Source organism: Oncorhynchus masou, chromosome 25 (genome assembly GCF_036934945.1).
Source record: "Oncorhynchus masou masou isolate Uvic2021 chromosome 25, UVic_Omas_1.1, whole genome shotgun sequence".
NCBI classification, from domain to species: Eukaryota; Metazoa; Chordata; class Actinopteri; order Salmoniformes; family Salmonidae; genus Oncorhynchus; species Oncorhynchus masou.
Window position 1 is genome coordinate 44,688,371 of NC_088236.1, and position 21,467 is coordinate 44,709,837.

Consider the following 21,467-nt stretch of genomic DNA (forward strand, 5'->3'; position numbering starts at 1 on the left):
TGGAGTGCAATAGAGACTGCATCATCTGTGGATCTGTTTGGGCTGTATGAAAATTAGAGTGGGTCTAGGGTTTCTGGGATGATGGTGTTGATGTGAGCCATGACCAGCCATTCAAAGCACTTCATGGTGACAGACGTGAGTGCTATGTGTCAGTAGTCATCTAGGCAGGTTACCTTATTGTTCTTTTAAAACATGTTGGTATTACAGACAAGGATGAAATGTCAGGAATTGTGAAAAACATAGTTTAAATGTATTTGGCTATGGTTTATTTAAACTTCCGACACACGAATGAGACGGGATGAAGGCTGCAGCTGATGATAAGGAACATGGTTATTTGTTCAAAGCTGACCTCACAAGCACTCTAAATTGATTGGCTCCGCCTCCCTCATGTTTATTTTCTCTTTCAGTGATCTGAAATCTGATTGGTCAGTGATGTGTGCCATCCAATAGTCCCAGGGCCTGCTCCGTTCCTCTGGTAAAGATGAAATCTTGGATGAAAAACTGCATAAAATACATACAGTAATCATGTTTAACAACAGGAGCTCTATTGATGTTAAACCCAAGGATAGATCCTCTTTCTTTGAAATTGTATTTCCGGATTATGGAGAGGACCTTAATGGGAGATGTATTTGTTACTGTGGATTCATTTGAGCGTTAGGAGCTGCGTAGAACAGACTATTTGAAAATGTTTTGAATTCTTTTGCATAACACAAGCGCAATAATTTCACAAAAACTGGTATTTCCCTGTATCTTTTTCACCATGTAAGAGTTGAACAATCTTCAGTCTGTGTAAAATAGAGGACTGTCTAATGAATGCACTATTTGGTTCAAAGTTCTTCCCCAGCAAACTCATGAGAGTTTATTTTTCTTTAATTTCCAGTAGCCAGTGGAAGGTATCCACTTTGGCGTTGTTATAAATTAGTGTCCCTATATCAGAATATTCTTTGAAAAGGCACGTCATTCCAAGATTCCATCATCAAAATGGTAAGAAAATTTCACATTTCCTTTGGGTTTGTTTTTTTTGTTCCTTTTTTGTTCAAATGTATTTTTCTTTTTTCATTCGTAAAAAAACCCCATCTCCACATGAGTGACAGTCATGCATTCCTATTGTGCAGATTGTGAGCAGGCGTAACCTAGCCTAACCACGGCGATCACTGTCTTCTGTTTCGCCTGTTCGCCAATCTCTTCAATCTCCTTCCTCGATGGTGAGGACGGTGTCGGGCCTCTGCCTCGTCGGACCGCCACTTGTAGTTATTACTGCTGAACAGGCTGTAGCTCTGGTGCCTCCTTGAGAATGCCCTTTGGGAGTTTGATGCTGAGGAAGAAACAATAGCACTTTGTCGGAAAATGTGGAGTGAAAACCAGTAAACAAAGGTATCCTCACTAGAATCAGTCAATTAATCAATCTATTGTACTTACGACTCATGCAAGCAATTTTGGGGATGTCCCATCGGCCATCTCCACGGCAACGGATGGTTGGCACATGCCTCTGGATGAAGCCGCCCTTACACTGATACCTCACCAGAGCATTGATCTCATAGCGTGACCTCGTCCTGCCGAAGGTCTGAGCATTCTGTACCAGAGGGGGCTGATTACAGGCCACTGAGGAGAACACACAGGGGTAGATGGAAGAATGGATGGCTGAATGGATGGCTGAATAGATTAATGGATGGATGGATGGATTGATGAATGGATGGATGAATGAATAATGTACACAGTCAGTGGATTGAAATAGCTCTCAACAAGGCACTGCATGTTATACATTGTGTAGTTGTGGTGAACACACTCCCTTTTTTAAAATATGGCAAAAAGTATTGTTTTCAAAGAAAATCAAAATCAAAACGACAAAAAACAACGTTTGTCTTACCTGTGCCTTTCTTGCAGGTGAAGGTGAGGTGATAATTACAGGGCACATCGTTCCACTGGCCGTCCTCGTGCCAGATCATCACCACACAGTCCTCTCCAGACGAGAAGAAACTGTCCGGCTGGTTGGGGCGCCAGTTTTCGTATTGCTGGTGGGGAGGGAAAGAAAGAACAGAAACAAACTATTATGAAAAGATCATCATCATCATCATCATCAGTAAGCAGCAGCAGCATCATAATCATCGTCGTCCTCATCGGCGTCCTCATCAGCATCCACCTCAGCATCATCAGGTTTAGGATTATGTTTATTTCAACATCTTGGAGAAACATATATAAAATCTGATGCAATACCATATAAAACACAAGTCAAATATATGATCAGTGTATCATCAATAAATCATAAGTCATAAACAAGCAATTGGAATACCACTAAATCAAATAGGATCAGACCAGGATCTCCGTAAATACACCTTAGAGATTTTCCACTAGCAAGTGTCTCACTTTGTCCTACCCCATACAATACAGAAACACATACTCTGTCTCCCTAAGAACGACAGCTAACAGCATGCTGACAACACTGCTTATCTCTGGGGTACAATTGGAACAGTAGATATGATCAGTGATAGTCCAGTCTTAAGGCTACACAATGAGTACATTCACTATCACAGTAAATCACACATATTTCTTACCCCTAACATGACCCACCAGCTCCCCCTTGCTATTGCACATAAGTGTACCAAGTTAGATTCTATTGATAATAAAGGAACTTGGGCTTTTACCAATAATGTGTAAGATGCATTGTTTGATGCAGCAGGAGGGAGCAATACTGCTGTTGAAAATATAAAACAAATGCCATTGGTTTCACATTTTCAGTCTGTGTTACCAATAGCCTTTCAGTATGTACTGTATACTGAACAAAAATATTGCAGCAATTTCAAAGATTTTACTGAGTTACAGTTCATATGAAGAAATCAGTCAATTTAAATAAATTCATTTGGCCCTAATCTATGGATTTCACATGACTGGGAATACAGATCGGCATCTGTTGGTCACAGATACTTTAAAAGAAATGGGCCTCACAATGGGACTCAGGATCTCCTCACGATATTTCTGTGCGTTGAAATTGCCATCAATAAAATGCAATTGTGTTCGTCGTCCGTAGCTTATGCCTGCCCATACAATAACCCCGCCGTCACCATAGGGCACTCTGTTCACAACGTTGACATCCACAAACCGCTCGCCCACAGGACACCATACACGTGGTCTGCGGTTGTGAGGCCGGGTGGACGTAGAGCCAAATTCTCTGAAACGACATTTCAGGTGGCTTATGGTAGACATTAAATTATCAAGCAACAGCTCTGGTGGACATTCCTGCAGTCAGCATGCCAATTGCACACTCCCTCAAAACTTGAGACACCTGTGTCATTGTGTTGTGTGGCAAAACTGCACATTTTAGAGTGGCCTTTTATTGTCCCCAGCACAAGGTGCACTTGTGTAATGATCATGATGTTTAATCAGTTTCTTGATATGCCACACCTGTCAGGGGGATGGATTATCTTAGCAAAGGAGAAATATTCATTAACAGTGATGTAAACAAATTTGTGCAACAGCTCTGGTGGACATTCCTGCAGTCAGCATGCCAATTGCACACTCCCTCAAAACTTGAGACACCTGTGTCATTGTGTTGTGTGACAAAACTGCACATTTTAGAGTGGCCTTTTATTGTCCCCAGCACAAGGTGCACTTGTGTAATGATCATGATGTTTAATCAGTTTCTTGATATGCCACACCTGTCAGGGGGATGGATTATCTTAGCAAAGGAGAAATATTCATTAACAGTGATGTAAACAAATTTGTGCATTTGAGAGAAATACGCTTTTGTGTGTATGAAACATTTCTGGGATCTTTTATTTCAGCTCATTAGACATGGGACCAACACTTTGCATGTTTTTGTTCAGTATAGTTAGGTTGGTGAGGCAATTTCTGAACGTGACTGCTGTATGTGATTCTTAGATTCCCCACACGAGGGCGCTATTTTCCTTTTTCCTGTTCAGATCAATACAGACTTTTGACACATCTGTCACTATTATAATGGTCATGTTGTGGCCCTATAGACATCACAGCAAAAACTTTTTTAATAAATTATATTATAAATTATATTTATTATTTAAACACATGTTTACTTATAAACAAGATCAGGTGAAGAGTTGTAAAATGTACTGTCACTTAAGCTAAATAACTTTTCATTTTCCCCCACTTTCAAACTGACCACTCTGTCTCTCTGACCACCCTCTTAGCCTCTATCCTAACCCCCTCCTCCCCTCTGTCCTCTGTCCTCACCCCCTCCACTCTGTCTCTCTGACCACCCTCTTAGCCTCTATCCTAACCCCCTCCTCCCCTCTGTCCTCTGTCCTTACCCCTATCCACCCCTCTGTCCTCTATCCTCACCCCCTCCACCCCTGTCCTTTATCCTCACCCTCTCCACCTCTCTGTCCTCACCCCATCCACCCTTCTGTCCTCTACCCTCACATCACCCCATCCACGCTGCTGCCTCAGAGACCCCAAAGGATACTGCAAGACCAGCTACACTATGACATAATTGTACAGAGTTTTCTGAGAGAGGCTTCACTTCAAAGCCAAACAAAGGAAGAGAAAAGAAGTCAAAACACAAAATAAACTGAGCATGTAAGCCCTGCTCAGATACACATTTACACTGCTACAGAATTTGTGCTGTGCAGCATGGAAATAGTCATGAGAAATATAAGGTTTCTACTAGAAATACAACGTCATGTTGCCAATTTGTAAGATGGTGGACACAGATCCATTTTGGAATACAGAATATTATCAATTCATCCATAGAAAGTATATTCCAAAAGCTACACCAACAATATCATTTTCCTAAATCAGGATGTTTTTCCGAACAAGGTGAGAGTGGGGTTAAGAGACAGAGGCTTCTCAATGCCTTGTTATCGTCACTGTACAATACAGTCTTAGAAACGAAAAGGTGCTATTTAGAACCTAAAACTGTTCTTCGGCTGTTCCCGTAGAAGAACCTTTTGAAGAACCCTATTTTGAAAAATATTTTCCAAAGAAGGTTCTACATGGAGCCAAAAAGGGTTCTACATGGAACCAAAATGGGTTCTCCTATGGGGACAGCTAAATAAGCCTTTCACTTTTTTCTAAGAGTGTACACCAGAGGAGGCTGCTGAGGGGAGGACGGCTCAAAATAACGGCTGGAACAGAGCAAATGGAATGGATTCAAACCATGTGTGTGATGTATTTGATACCATTCCACCTATTCCACTCCAGGCATTACTACAAGTCTGTCTTCCCCAATTAAAGTGCCATCAACCTCCTGTCGTGGACACGTTTCCAATGTCATCACATCCCACGTACAAAATATGCCTGGAATAATTAGTGTAACTCTGCTTCCACACACTACAATGCACACACACACACGCACACACACACACACACACACACACACACACACACACACACACACACACACACACACACACACAGTTGAAGTCAACAGTTTACATGCACTTGGAGTCAATAAAACTCGTTTTTCAACCACACCACACATTTATTGTTAACAAACTATAGTTTTGGCAAGTTGGTTAGGACATCGACTTTGTACATGACACAAGTAATTTTTCCAACAATTGTTCAGAGACAGATTATTTCACTTTATCAATTTATTTATAATTCACTGTATTACAAGTCCAGTGGGTCAGACGTTAACATACATTAAGTTGACTGTGCCTTTAAAAAGCTTGGAAAATTCCAGAAAATGTTTTTCATGGCTTTAGAAGCCTCTGACAGGCTAATTGACATAATTTGAGTCAATTGGAGGTTTACCTGTGGATGAATTTCAAGGCCTACCTTCAAACTCAGTGCCTCTTTGCTTGACATCATGGGAAAGTCAAAAGAAATCAGCCACGACCTAAGAAAAAAATGTGTAGACATCCACAAGTCTGGTTCATCCTTGGGAGAAAATTCCAAACCCCTGAAGGTACTACGTTCATCTGCACAAACAATAGTATGCAAGTATAAACACCATAGGACCACGCAGCTGTCATACCACTCAGAAAGGAGACGTGTTCTGTCTCCTAGAGATGCACGTACTTTGGTGCGAAAAGTGCAAATCAATCCCAGAACAACAGCAAAAGACCTTGAGAAGATGCTGGGGGAAACAGGTACGAAAGTATCTATATCCACAGTAAAAGTCCTATATTGACATAACCTGAAAGGCCGCTAAGCAAGGAAGAAGCCACTGCTCCAAAACTGCCAAAAATAGAACTGTTTGGACAAAATGACCATCGTTAAGTTTGGAGGAAAAAGAGGGATGCTGGCAAGCTGAAGAACACCATCCCAACCGTGATGCACAGGGGTGGCAGCATCATGTTGTGGGGGTGCTTTGCTGCAGGAAGGACTGGTGCACTTCACAAAATGTACAATGACCCCAAGCATACATCCAAAGTTGTGGCAAAATGGCTTAAGGACAACAAAGTCAAGGTATTGGAGTGGCCATCACAAACCCTGACCTCAATCCTATAGAACATTTGTGGGCAGAACTGAAAAAATGTGTGTGAGCAAGGAGGCAGACAAACCTGACTCAGTTACACCAGCTCTGTCAGGAGGAAAGGGCCAAAATTCACCCAACTTATTGTGGGAAGCTTGTGGAAGGCTACCCGAAACATTTGACCTAAGATAAACAATTTAAAGGCAATGCTATCAAATACTAATTGAGTGTATGTAAACTTCTGACCCTCTGGGAATATGATGAATGAAATAAAAGCTGGAATAAATCATTCTCTCTACTATTAATCTGACATTTCACATTCTTAAAATAAAGTGATGATCCTAACTGACCCAAGACAGGGAATTTTTACTAGGATTAAATGTCAGGAATTGTAAAAAACTGAGTTTAAATGTATTTGGCTAAGGTGTATGTAAACTTTCGACTTCAACTGTACATGTAGAGTATAGATTGACACAGCTTCAGAGCTGCTTGGAATGCACTGCTGCATTGATCAGAGCTACCATCTCTCAGCGAGACTTTTTGTTCAAATAGTCTGTCCAAAGCTGTGACCCCCCCCCCTCTCTCCCCATTCCTTCCCTAAGGCCCCATGCAGGGACCCTGTTATTACGGTTAGCAAACACATCAGCTTCCTGCTTTGCTGACTGACTCAACAAACACCCGCTTGGGCAACCCCACAACAGCCCCCTGCATCCTCCACAAAATAATCAAACAGGCTCTTCACCCCCCCCCCCCCCCACACACACACTACAATGCGCACACACACACACACACACACACACACACACACACAGTAGAATTTATACATGTCCTTAATTAATTGAGAATCAAGGCCGTGCGTGTTTCAGTTGAATTTGGACATTCACATACACCTTAGCCAAATACATATGAACTCAGTTTTTCACAATTCTTGACATTTAATCCTAGTAAAAATTCCCTGTTTTAGGTCAGGTAGGATCAGCACTTTATTTTAAGAATGTGAAATGTCAGAATAATAGAGAGAGAGAATGATTAATTTCATATTTTATTTCATTCACCACATTCCCAGTGGAGTGGTTGAAAAACAAGTTTTAATGACTCCAACCTAAGTTTATGTAAACTTCTGACTTCAACTGTATATGTACTCTACCGTTTAAAAGTTTGTTGTCACTTACAAATTTCCTCGTTTTTGAATGAAAAGCATATTTTTCCCATTAAAATAACATAAAATTGATCAGAAATACTGTGTAGACATATTAATGTTCTAAATGACTATTGTATCTTCAAACGGCTGATTTTAATGGTATATCTACATAGGCGTACAGAGGCCCATTATCAGCAACGATGAAGAAGTGACTCAGGGATGCTGGCCTTCTAGGCAGAGTTATTCTGTCCAGTGTCTGTGTTCTTTTACCCATCTTAATATTTTATTTTTATTGGCCAGTCTGATATATATATTTTTCTTTGCAACTCTGCCTAGAAGGCCAGCATCCCGGAGTCGCCCCTTCACTGTTGACGTTGAGACAGGTGTATTGGTGTACTATTTAATGAAGCTGTCAGTTGAGGACTTGTGAAGCGCCTGTTTCTCAAACTAGACAGTCTCATGTACTTGTCCTCTTTCTCAGTTGTGCACCAGGGCCTCCCACTTCTCTTTCTATTCTGGTTAAAGCCAGTTTGCGCTGTTCTGTGAAGGGAGTAGTACACAGCGTTGTATGAGATCTTCAGTTTCTTGGCAATTTCTCAAATAGAATAGCTATCATTTCTCAGAACAAGAATAGACTGACAAGTTTCAGAAGAAAGTTCTTTGTTTCTGGCCATTTTGAGCCTGTAATCGAACCCACATATGCTGATGCTCCAGATAGTAAACTAGTCTAGAAGCTGGTTTTATTGCTTCTTTAATCAGTACAACAGTTTTCAGCTGTGCAAACATAATTGCAAAAGGGTTTTCTAATGATAAATTAGCCTTTAAAAATTATAAACTTGGATTAGCTAACACATCGTGCCATTGGAACACAGGAGTGATGGTTGCTGATAATGGGCCTCTGTACGCCTAGGTAGTTATTCCATAAAAAAAAATCTGCCGTTTCGAGCTACAATAGTCATTTACAACATTAACAATGTCTACACTGTATTTCTGATCAATTGTATGTTATTTTAATGGATAAATAATGTGCTTTTCTTTCAAAAACAAGGACATTTCTAAGTGACCCCAAACTTTTGAAATGTAGTGTACTTCTAATGTGTTTTTTTTCTTCTTCTGTCCAGCTTCTTACGCAAGAGATTATTTAATACCGGTTATGTTAATACACTCTGCTCCCAGATAAAGCCGAGATACAGTAAAGCTGACCACCCACCCAGGCCCACTACCCTACCCCCCTCCCCTTCTCTCTATCTGCTGCCGTGCACAGGTGCTGCCCATCTGTGTGTCTGGCTGCTGGTTGGTGGCCCTTCCCCCGGGTGCCTGCTGTGCTTCCTGAGGAGAAGGGGGAGAGTGGGAGGCCTGTACCTGTCTGTGCCTGTCAGCTCCTCTCGATCCTGCATCACTGACACCTTCATTCCTATCTCTCTCAGCTGAGAGGGGATCCTGCTGCAAACGGACACAACTTATCTCCTGCCCCCCAGGCACTCTCTGTCCCTCCCCCTTCCAGCCTCCCCTGGTGATGGTGGGCTCTTATCTTTGAAGTGAAGAGTTAATCTGTTTAACGGAGCTGAAAGTAGCGATTAACCACTTTCCTGTTTAGTGAGGGGAATCTGCAGTAAGTTTACACGACCATAAACAAACACACTTCCATTTGAGCAGACGCATAACGCTACATACTGAGGGCACACCTAGTGGCTCTTTTTTTTATTGTTAAAGTTTGTGAAGGACAGAGATTGTTGTCATTGAGTGGCACCCGATGTCACTGGACATATAGTGTAGCGTGACACCAAGCCAGTGCTCTCAACAGGGTGTTGAGGACAAAGTAGTGTGCGTCATGAGAAAGTGACCACAGTGAGTTTATTTTTTCACTACTTCAGGATAATCTTTTTCAATGTAAGTTAAGAACAAATTCTTATTCACAATGACGGCATATGCCGGACAATCCCGGACGACGCTGGGCCAATTGTACGCCGCCCTATGGGACTCCCAATCACGGCCGGTTGTGATACAGCCTGGATTTGAACCAGGGTGTCTGTAGTGACGCTGAATTGCAGTGCCTTAGACCACTGCGCCACTCGGGTGATAGCCACCCAGATGGTGGTGTCAGCAACATATTTAACAGGATTCAACACTGTTTATTGAGGCTAAAAAGTGTGAGAACCCCTTCTTACCATGGGCATGCTGTCGGTCCAGCGGAAGTCATTATCGTACATCTTATCGTTCAGGCCGATCCATTGGTAGTCCTGTCCAAGACCTGGCGTGCACGGCACAATGAAACACAGGAGGTCAATGATTTGATTCCACTGCCTCATTAGGCAGCTTTCAGTCCCTCCATAAACAGAGAGAGGCATTTTTTAAATACCAGCCAGAAAACTACTGTAGTCATCCACTATGCCTATTTAACTCCACAGCCCATATACACTGATGAGATGAGCAAATGCTGACTTTAAGGCAAGCAGCATGGGGATACATGTGTTGGAAATCCCCTGGTGTTTCTGGAAATACGTTCCAGATATATATATATATATATATATATATATATATATATATATATATATATATATATATATATATAGGATAATCCTACTATTGGCTGCTACCCTGCAGGGGTTGTGCCTTAGGAGGTATACTGTCTGTGACATGCCGTAGAAGTAATTTACAGGTTGTTAATACTGTGTTATTGAGCATTCTTCTCTGCAAGAGTGTCTGTCTGCTTTCCTGTCCGGTAATGCAAATACTTTGAACTACTAGTTGGTTGTGTCTTGTGTGCAACTAACAGTGTGGTTTGTGTGTCGTGTACGTGCATGTGTGATATCACACTTACGGTTGACAAACTGCTGCTCATCATGGGAGAGAATGCTGGTGAGGTGTGCCCCCTGTACCCGACACTCCTTCTCCGCTGTATCCCAGTTCCTCCTCTGGGGGATGTACTTGTAGCAGTGTCCCTGGAACTTATGCCAGCCGTAGTCACACGTCTGAGTGTCTGAGAGAGAGAGAGAGAGAGAGAGAGAGAGAGAGAGAGAGAGAGAGAGAGAGAGAAAGAGAGAGAGAGGGGTAATATGATTAGTGGATACAAAGGTTACACGTATTCCAATACCCTTTCAATATTATTTCACTGAAAAATAGTCTGCCTTAAGATTTAAGAATGTCCAATCTGTCCAGCACCTGTCGGAGCCTTGTCCTATCTGCATGTTTATCTTTGTTTGTTACTAATCCTCCAGTGCATAACATATAGATTAAGGAGATATTTGGGAGAAAGACAGAGAGCAGGGTACTGTGCGTCTGGCTCTGCTGCTATCTCGGACACACTAATTAGCGCTGTTGCTCTCACTGTATTTCTGTCTCTCAGGGTCAGGATATGGCCGCTGTCTCCTTTACCCCCCAGCACCACTAAACGAGTGGGAAGGTCAAACAAAGAAAGACACTCAGGGTCGACAACAGCAGGAGTGTCACACAAACACCCTGGATAGCTGTGTGCACGGTGTCTTCCCCAAATCTCAGGTCGATGCTAAACAATTGTAAGGATATTGTTCTCAGCACAGCTAATTAAACGTGAAATACTGTAAGACCACGGTTTTGGAATGTAATTGATATAGCTCCGCTAGGTGAATAGTTACAGAGGTTCACAGGTCACATTCTGCATATATGGATAATTGTGTTGGGAAACCCCTGAATTGGTACCATTAATTAATTGGTACCATTAATATTCTAGAATATAGTTGAGCATCAGCTGGCAATTCCTAATATAGATTTGCATCAGCTGGCGATTCCTACAGCCGTTACTATAATTGGAACCAAGCCAGGCGTTTCCCAAAATAAGAATCTAAGTATGAAGCATGACACATTGTTTAGCTATCAATCCCCTCAAGTTTCTAACAGACATAGTGGAAGAATAACATCTCCTAACCTCATCACACAAGGGCTGCATTTACACAGGCAGCCCAATTCCGATCTTGTTTACACTTATTAGTCTTTTGGTCGGCTCGGAAAAAGATCTGATGTGATTGGTCCAAAAGCAATTTGTGGAGAAAAAGAATATATCACAATTGGACTGCCTGTGTAAGCACAGCCCTTCGGTAGCCTACACTCGCGGTTATCTATGTATCTTTTTTCAATATCAGATTTCATTAACCATTTTGATTGTAACCCTGTCATGATGCAATCATGTGTGTGTGTGTGTGTGTGTGTGTGTGTGTGTGTGTTGTGTGCTTGTGTGTACTACTGTGACACATCTATTTACTATTTACTCTCTCTCTCTCTTGTCATGGTTACTCCCTCGATACAGCTGCACAACCCAATGGATTAATCATGGCCTTTTCTCTGTTTGTCCAACCTTACTGTTTCTCCTCTGGCACGAGACCCTTAGAAAACAGCTGGGTCTTAGCACACAGGATCCGGCCCTGGCTCGCTGAGGAGTGAAAGCAGCAACATTCGAGGTGTGGTCGGGACAAACTGACCAATGTGGATAATGCCCTTGGTCAACACAATAGGGTCAAAATGGGGTGCAGCGAAGCTATGGACTCGAATAAGAGGCTATGAGTTGGTCTGGATGGCATCATCCTTAGTTATCACACCCATCAATGTCAACGAGTGTCCGGACCCAGGTTCTGTGGAACAAATCCAGTAATGTCTACTACTGATTCCTTTCACAGTCCCTGCTTAAGTCCAGTGAATGATTGCATCATTGTTGAGCTGATTAAGACTAGCACACCTGTACTGGTAAATTCCTTTACAACTTGACTGGGTGGGCATCAACCAAATGTCTGTGATTTCTTTATTAGGCCATTGTGTTTCCAGTCATGTGGAATTTGTAGAGACTGTAGCCCCTGGCAATGTGTTTAGTAACACTACCCTATATCTTATTAGTATGAGTGCCTGAGGCCGACACTAAGGCCTGTAAAATGTGGATGTCCTGAAGACATAAATAAAGATGTTTATGACTCAGAGACTGTCTGTGAGTGGAACGCAGCAGGTGTTATGGAGAAGGCACTGGATGGAGCTATACTGTGAGGTGGGAGGTGACCATCCCATTTCTACTCTAACTCCAGTGTTTTAATGACTCGGTCTCATCGTCCCACTCTATTTCCCAAGGGCTCAGGTAACTGATCACATATTAAGATAGATCACACATACACACACACACAATATCTGGAGATACTTTTCTCAAAACAATGCCAAATGTTTTTCCTCTGTTACCTAAATTCAATGATGCGTGATGTATTTCGGTGTGAATTAAGAAACCAGCGATGGAGCACCTCACACCATTGCTACGAACAATGACGTAGTTTATTTTACTCTGTCATATTCTCACTTGTATGTACAAGTGCTCTAATGTGTGGATACACTGTAGGTCGGACATACCATTTAAAAAGCCTGAAACAACCTAAAACCAGTATCTGATCAAATGATTTGATTCAGCTGATATGTTCGACACAGAGAGGATCATACTGACAGATCCCATGGAAATTGTAACAAACATACCTTCATCACAATACAATCCAGCATAGCTTGGGAGGCAAACACAGGTGAAGGAATTCAGGCCATCAATGCAGGTACCTCCATTGCGACAGGGGTTGGACTGACATTCATCAATGTCTGAAAATAATTTTAAAATAACATGGGTAGATTACACTGCCTAGGTAAACAAACAAATGGTGGCGGCGGGCAAATACATATTTCTGGAGAACTCTCTGAATTCAAATATTATGCAGATCCTACCATTCGTCAAACGTCGGCACATGGCTAATGCAACCAACGCTACACCAGTAAGCCACCAAAATGTGTCCTCTTTAAAATGTATTTCATTAGCATATTGAGAACTGATCATCACACTCTACAACGCTTAGTAAAAAAAACATTCCTGGCATACCTGTTTCACAACGATCTCCACTGTAGCCAGGGGCACAGCTGCAAGATTGGAAACGTCCGCTCCTGTAGCAAGAGCCCCCGTTCAGACAAATGTTCTCAGTGCAGGAGTGGATGCCTGTGGGTTAGATCAGAAGTAAAATGAGAAAAACAAACATTCAATTGATATCACATTCTAGAAGAAGACAAATGTGAAATGGCAAATGTTAAAAAGTATGATATGATGATATTATTTCCATTACACACAATAGCATTGTATCATTGACCAACATTTTTAAAAATGACATACCTGCAATCTCATCAACAGTCATCTGGCCCAAATCCATTCCAGTCTCAGCTGAAGTGATAGTTTCCACTACCTTGATGGGGGGTTCACCCTCGACTAATGTAGGTCCTGATACATTATCATAGTCCACACTTTCCTCCTCCTCAGACACAGATGAAGGAGTGCTTTGGATCATAGAGACCGATTCTGTCTGGCTCTGTGTTTCAGCTGGCGATACAGTTGTGTACTCTGGCATTTCCCACATTGGCATCTTAGTGGCAGGAGTAACAACTTCAGAAGCCGTATTTCCTTCGGGACTGCTCTCAGAACCCGCTGACTCAATTTCAGACCTAGGATGCGTGAGAGAGGGTGAATCAGTGATGGCGGATGCAAGTTCTGCCTGAGTAACAGAGAGGGATGGGGTGGTCTCCTCTGCTTTGTCACTCTCCGGCTTCACAGGGGAAACTATGGTCACCTTTTTCTCCAAGCCGCTTCCTGAGCTGCTTTCAGAGCTGGAGGAGTCCAATACTGACTGAGTCACAGACGGGTTTGACTCTTCCTCCGAGCAGCTCGATGAACTGCTCTCTGAACTTGATGACGCACGCTCAATCTTCTGAGCCTTCGTTGGGACACTGCTGAGCGTGGTCGCTTCTACCTCAGGTGTTGTGGTGGTTTCAATGAGGGAAGGTTTCGACTCAACCTGTAAGGGCTCTGTAATACTCTCATAGACCACTTCTTCATCAACGTCTGTCGTGGGTGTTCTATACACTTTAGTTTCTAACACTTTCTCAGTTAGAGGAGAGCCAATGGCAGAAATGGCTGTTTCTTTGACCTCGGCCTCTTGTTCGGAGCTGCCCTCTGCACTAGGAGAAACATCCTCTGTTGTAGGTACCTGGCTTGAAGCTTCAACCTGTTCCTCTTCCTCTGATGTAGATGGTACAGCATCAGTCTTAACTGGAGAGGCCGTGGAGACACAATTTGATTCAGAGCTCTGAGCGGGTGTTGTTAAAGTGTCAACAGACTGGCTTGAATCTTCCTCAGGCAGCATGGGTCTGGTTGTGGGCATTGCCGTTTCCTCTGAAAATATGTCCGGTTGGGAACGATGGGTAAATGCAATCTCAGACAGGCCCTCTTGGAGCAAAGCCTCAGGTGTTGTCAGGTCTGGTTTGGGGGAAAATGTTGCGACAAACTGGATCATCACATTGGCCTCCGTTGTCACCTTAGTGGAATGGACAGAGACAATTGGAGGGGCTGTACTAGCCAGGAGAGGAGCTTCTGGTGCAAAACCATCTGTGGTGAAACTCTCACTTGTCTGGTCCCCTGAGCTCTTGTCATCTGTAGAAGGTAAGACAGAGTTGCTTTCAGTATCATCAATAACTGACGGTTTGTCAGAGCCTGCTGGTCTCTCTGTTCGCTCAGTGACTTCACTCTCGGCTGTTACAGATTCCTGTGAAGATGTTGTAGCTTTCTTAGTGCTATACAGAGAAGAAACTGTAGTAGTTGGTGAGTCTTTGGTAAACATATGAGGAGTCTGGTCACCTGAGCTCTCCTCATCTGTATCAGATAGGACTGAGCTCACAGTGTTTTCCATTGAACTGGAAACACCCGGTGGCTGTTCTATGCTTGTTGATTCCGTCTGTTTTGTTTCTTCACTTTCAGCAGTTATTTCAGCAGAGGTGAGGTCACTCATTGAGTCGGGTTTCTCTGTGCTGTACAGAGAAGACACTTTTGTAGTTGCCATCTTTTCACTATCTGCTCTTGTGGTCATTACGTGTGGCATTGCTGTGGTTGTCACTTGTTCAGTGGCAGACTCTTTGGTAGACATATCAGGGGTTTGATCACCTGAACTACTTTTGTCTGTAGAGGAGAGGACTGGGCTTGTCTCCGTCTCATCAATAACAGGAATAGATGACGGCTGTTTTGAGCCTGATGGCCTCTCTGTTTCTTCTGTGACTTCAGTCTCTGCTGTTACAGTTGCATGTGAAGATATAGTAGGTTTCCCAGTGCTATACAGCAATGAAGCTAAAGTTGTGACAGACTCTTTGGTAAACATATCAGGAGTCTGGTCACCTGAACTCTCCTCATCTGTATCAGGTAGGACTGAGATCACAGTGCTTTTCATTGAACTGGGAATGTCTGATGGCTGTTCTGTGCTGGTTGATTCTGTCTGTTCTGTTTCTTCACTCTCACCAGTTATTTTAGAAGAGGTGAGGGCACTCACATCTTCAGAGACTGATGATGTGGATGTCTGCAATGGCTTGGCTGTGCTCCTGTGCACATGACCTTCTATTTCAAGAGACTCCTGGGTGGTCATTGGAGTTGCCCCTTCTACTGAACCTGTTTCTGTGTCATCAACACCTGGAGTAAAAGACCCCTCAGAGTCTGATGGTTTTGTGGTCTGATCAATAGCAGCACTTGCATCTGGTGATTTTGCTGTTGTCATTACATGTAGGACTGGGCTCGTCTCTGCCTCATCAATAACAGGAGTAATTGCTGGTCCCTCGGTTTGGTCTGTGCCTTCAGTCTCTGTTGTTACCGATTCCTGTAATAATGTTGTGAGTTTCTCTGAGCTAAACAGAGAAAGAACTGTAGTTGTTGAAGTTGCATACTTTTTGGTAAACATAGCAGGTTTCTGATCACCTGAGATCTCTTCATCGATGGAAGGGAGGACTGAACTTGTGTCAGAGGCAGTGCTGACAGCTGTAGGTTCTCCCTCTGGCTTTGTGGTTGTTTGAAGAACAGGTTCAGATTCAACCTGTGACAGATCTGGAATATTTTCATGGTCCGCCTCTTCCTCAATGTCTGGCAAAGCAGATGTGACCACAGGGGAAGCAGGTTTACTGTACACTGCAGTGGCAATGTCCGTGACTAGAGAAGTAACAATATGCCCGGTCGCTTCCTCCTTTATAGAGATACTGGTGGGAGTGCAAGTCCTGTTGACCTCACTGTCTTGTTCTGAGCTGACCTCTGTATCAGTATAAACTCTCTCTGTTGTAAGTCCCTGGCTTGAAGATTCAACTTCTGATTTAAATGGTATTGCTGCAGAAGCCGTGGGAACAAAAGGTGATTCTGAGCCCTGTGCAGGTGTGGTTATAGTGTCAATGGAGTCTACCTCAAGCAACATGGGACTCGTGGTGGCCTCTGCAGTTTTTTCAGATGAGACGTCAGTGAGAGGATTTTGGGTAAATTCATTCTCAGACCTGGCCTGATGGAAAGATTTCCCAGGCATTGTCATGTCCACCTCGGGGACAAAGGTTGTGACAAACTGGACCACCACATCGGGCATTACAGATGGCTCAACAGTGGAATGGACAGACAAACTCAGCTGGGAGTAAGCTTTCTCTGTGTTCTCAGTGCTAAACAGAGACGACACTGTGGTAGATGTAGTTTTTTCACTCTCTGCTATTGATTTTTCAGGTGACATTGTTGTGGCTGTTACCTGCTCCATTTTGACAGTACTGTAAAATGGAGAAACTGTGGTAGTTGCAGACTCTTTGGCAAACATATCAGGGGTCAGCTCACCTGAGCTCTCTTCATCTGCGGGGGTTATATCCAAAATGGAAGCAACTGAATGTTTCTCAGTGGTGTAGAGAGAAGAAGCTGAAGTTATAGCAGTCCTTGCAGTCTCACCTGTCACAGTTTCATTTGACGATGTTATTACTTGTCCTGGTTTCTCAGTGCTAAACAGAGAAGAAACTGTAGTAGTTGGTGAGTCTTTGGTAAACATATGAGGAGTCTGGTCACCTGAGCTCTCCTCATCTGTATCAGATAGGACTGAGCTCACAGTGTTTTCCATTGAACTGGAAACACCCGGTGGCTGTTCTATGCTTGTTGATTCCGTCTGTTTTGTTTCTTCACTTTCAGCAGTTATTTCAGCAGAGGTGAGGTCACTCATTGAGTCGGGTTTCTCTGTGCTGTACAGAGAAGACACTTTTGTAGTTGCCATCTTTTCACTATCTGCTCTTGTGGTCATTACGTGTGGCATTGCTGTGGTTGTCACTTGTTCAGTGGCAGACTCTTTGGTAGACATATCAGGGGTTTGATCACCTGAACTACTTTTGTCTGTAGAGGAGAGGACTGGGCTTGTCTCCGTCTCATCAATAACAGGAATAGATGACGGCTGTTTTGAGCCTGATGGCCTCTCTGTTTCTTCTGTGACTTCAGTCTCTGCTGTTACAGTTGCATGTGAAGATATAGTAGGTTTCCCAGTGCTATACAGCAATGAAGCTAAAGTTGTGACAGACTCTTTGGTAAACATATCAGGAGTCTGGTCACCTGAACTCTCCTCATATGTATCAGGTAGGATTGAGATCACAGTGTTTTTCATTGAACTGGGAATGTCTGATGGCTGTTCTGTGCTGGTTGATTCTGTCTGTTCTGTTTCTTCACTCTCACCAGTTATTTTAGGAGAGGTGAGGGCACTCACATCTTCAGAGACTGATGATGTGGATGTCTGCAATGGCTTGGCTGTGCTCCTGTGCACATGACCTTCTATTTCAAGAGACCCCTGGGTGGTCATTGGAGTTGCCCCTTCTACTGAACCTGTTTCTGTGTCATCAACACCTGGAGTAAAAGACCCCTCAGAGTCTGATGGTTTTGTGGTCTGATCAATAGCAGCACTTGCATCTGGTGATTTTGCTGTTGTCATTACATGTAGGACTGGGCTCGTCTCTGCCTCATCAATAACAGGAGTAATTGCTGGTCCCTCGGTTTGGTCTGTGCCTTCAGTCTCTGTTGTTACCGATTCCTGTAATAATGTTGTGAGTTTCTCTGAGCTAAACAGAGAAAGAACTGTAGTTGTTGAAGTTGCATACTTTTTGGTAAACATAGCAGGTTTCTGATCACCTGAGATCTCTTCATCGATGGAAGGGAGGACTGAACTTGTGTCAGAGGCAGTGCTGACAGCTGTAGGTTCTCCCTCTGGCTTTGTGGTTGTTTGAAGAGCAGGTTCAGATTCAACCTGTGACAGATCTGGAATATTTTCATGGTCCGCCTCTTCCTCAATGTCTGGCAAAGCAGATGTGACCACAGGGGAAGCAGGTTTACTGTACACTGCAGTGGCAATGTCCGTGACTAGAGAAGTAACAATATACCCGGTCGCTTCCTCCTTTATAGAGATACTGGTGGGAGTGCAAGTCCTGTTGACCTCACTGTCTTGTTCTGAGCTGACCTCTGTATCAGTATAAACTCTCTCTGTTGTAAGTCCCTGGCTTGAAGATTCAACTTCTGATTTAAATGGTATTGCTGCAGAAGCCGTGGGAACAAAAGGTGATTCTGAGCCCTGTGCAGGTGTGGTTATAGTGTCAATGGAGTCTACCTCAAGCAACATGGGACTCGTGGTGGCCTCTGCAGTTTTTTCAGATGAGACATCAGTGAGAGGATTTTGGGTAAATTCATTCTCAGACCTGGCCTGATGGAAAGATTTCCCAGGCATTGTCATGTCCACCTCGGGGACAAAGGTTGTGACAAACTGGACCACCACATCGGGCATTACAGATGGCTCAACAGTGGAATGGACAGACAAACTCAGCTGGGAGTAAGCTTCCTCTGTGTTCTCAGTGCTAAACAGAGACGACACTGTGGTAGATGTAGTTTTTTCACTCTCTGCTATTGATTTTTCAGGTGACATTGTTGTGGCTGTTACCTGCTCCATTTTGACAGTACTGTAAAATGGAGAAACTGTGGTAGTTGCAGACTCTTTGGCAAACATATCAGGGGTCAGCTCACCTGAGCTCTCTTCATCTGCGGGGGTTATATCCAAAATGGAAGCAACTGAATGTCTCTCATTGGTGTAGAGAGAAGAAGCTGAAGTTATAGCAGTCCTTGCAGTCTCATCTGTCACAGTTTCATTTGACGATGTTATTACTTGTCCTGGTTTCTCAGTGCTAAACAGAGAAGAAACTGTAGATGTGGCTTTAATTTGTTCACTTACAGTAAAAGACTCTTTGGAAAACGTTTCAGGGGTCAGGTCATCAGTGCTCTCTTCATGCATGGAGGTTATTTCTGAAATGTACACAACTGATGGTTTCTCTGCACTATACAGAGAAGAAGCGGAAGTCGTAGCAGTCCTTGCAGTCTCATCTGTTACAGTTTCATGTGACATTGTTGCTACTTGTAATGGTTTGTCAGTGCTAAACAGAGAAGAAACTGTAGCTGTAGCAGTCTTTTCACTCTCTGCTGCTGCAGTCTCCTGTGACGCTGTAGTAGGTTTCTTTGTGCTATCCAGGGAAGAAACTGTAGTTACAGAGTCTTTGGTAAACATATCAGGGGTCTGGCCACCAGAGCGTTCTTCATCTGTGGAGGTTAATTTGGAAGTGGAAGGAACTGATGATTTATCTGTGCTATATAGAGAGGATGTGGTTTCAGAGGGTTTGGGTGTCCAAGTTGTCAGTTCCTCCCCAGAGATGCCCTCCTCTGAGAATGAAGGTACTGGAGTTGTAACCTCTGTCACTTCACCCTTCTCAGTAGCTGTTGAGCTCGTGTCTGGGGTGGGAGTTGTGGTTTGAGAGGTCTCCACTACAGAGGCGGAGGTTCCAGAGCCTTCAGAATCGTCATCTCCTGAAAACTCATCAACAGACAGTGGACTGGTTGATTTCATAGTCTCTCTGTCTTCCTCAGTGGACACTGATGTCTGTTGTGTAGCAGTGGAAGACACCACGGTGGCTTGCATGGAACTAGATAAAGTTGCTGTGTTCTCCACTTCAGAATCCTCATCAGATGGGCCTTCTCCTGCAGATTCAGTAGTAGTAGGAGAAGGGGTGCTGGATAATTTCATCTCATCTGTCAGGAATTCATCATCCTCACTGCTAAATGTGGTCTGTGTGCTTGCATCTACGAGGCGAGTTGATGCATGGGATGATACAGGGGCAGAAGGAGTAGTCTCTGTATTGGACTGCTCTTCAGTGACACCATCTCTGGAAAACTCATTAACAAATATATATGATGTGGTGAAGGCCGCCTGAGAGCTGGACTCTGTGAAAACAGTTGTGGCTTGAGTGGTTTGAGCTACATTGGACATGACCTCTGAACTAGATGCCTCAACATACTCTATAGATGATGTGGTGGTCGTTATTACAGTCTCTGAATCTTCAACTTTTGTAGAACTGCTTGTCGTCTCAGCACTTGCCTCTTCAGATATATTTCCGGAGGTGACTGACGGGATATGTGTTGTAGCCAGACTCGGTGGGTCAATTGTGGAAGACAAGTAGTAATCGGTCCCAGACCCTTCAGGTTCCTCTGTCATTGCAATTGAGGAGTGTGGTGTCATGGTAAGGGCTGTGACTCCCCCTGCTTCCTCTGCAAATATGGTGGGGTGGAATTTTGAGGAGGGGTCCACCATTGTCACAGTATCAGCGTCAATTATTGTGTCATCTTTAGTGATAATCTCAGGGGTTGTGGTCATGCTGTCCACAACAGTGGAGAACAGTTCGTCCTCATCTATGGCCTCTTCTGTAAATATGATAACTGGGCTTGTTGCTGGTTTTGTACCACGCAGCACCATGGTGGGGGTCTGGTTAGTTTTGGTTTGGCTGCTGGTTGAGGTGATGATCATAACCTGCTGGTCAGTGACACCCTGATAGATAATAGAGGGGATGGCAGTGGATATGGGTGACTGTGAACGGTCTCTGACAGTGGTGTGGTCCCTTGCTACAGTGAGGTCTCCAGTGGTTAAATGATCACTCATTGTATGGACTGTCATTGTAGTATGGTCTCTTTTGGTTGTAGGGAATTGGTGTGTTGTATGGTCACTCATAGTTGTACGAACACTCCCAGTAACAGTAACAGGGGGCTGTGTAGCCTCAGGAAAG

The 21,467-nt window shown here is 43.5% G+C and overlaps 1 protein-coding gene across 1 annotated transcript in view; it reads right to left on the reverse strand.

Annotated features, from left to right (window-relative positions):
- Positions 1-910: 910 nt before the first annotated feature.
- The window catches only part of LOC135513658 (versican core protein-like), a 50,648-nt gene continuing 30,091 nt past the window's right edge, over positions 911-21,467 (reverse strand). Inside the window, exons 5-11 of the mRNA XM_064936517.1 lie at positions 13,399-13,512; positions 13,011-13,124; positions 10,354-10,512; positions 9,701-9,783; positions 1,868-2,012; positions 1,420-1,602; positions 911-1,315 (exon numbers count right to left, since the gene is read on the reverse strand). Coding sequence (XP_064792589.1) covers positions 1,152-1,315; positions 1,420-1,602; positions 1,868-2,012; positions 9,701-9,783; positions 10,354-10,512; positions 13,011-13,124; positions 13,399-13,512 — 962 coding nt within the window. The 3' untranslated portion in view covers positions 911-1,151. The remainder of the gene's footprint in view (positions 1,316-1,419; positions 1,603-1,867; positions 2,013-9,700; positions 9,784-10,353; positions 10,513-13,010; positions 13,125-13,398; positions 13,513-21,467) is intronic.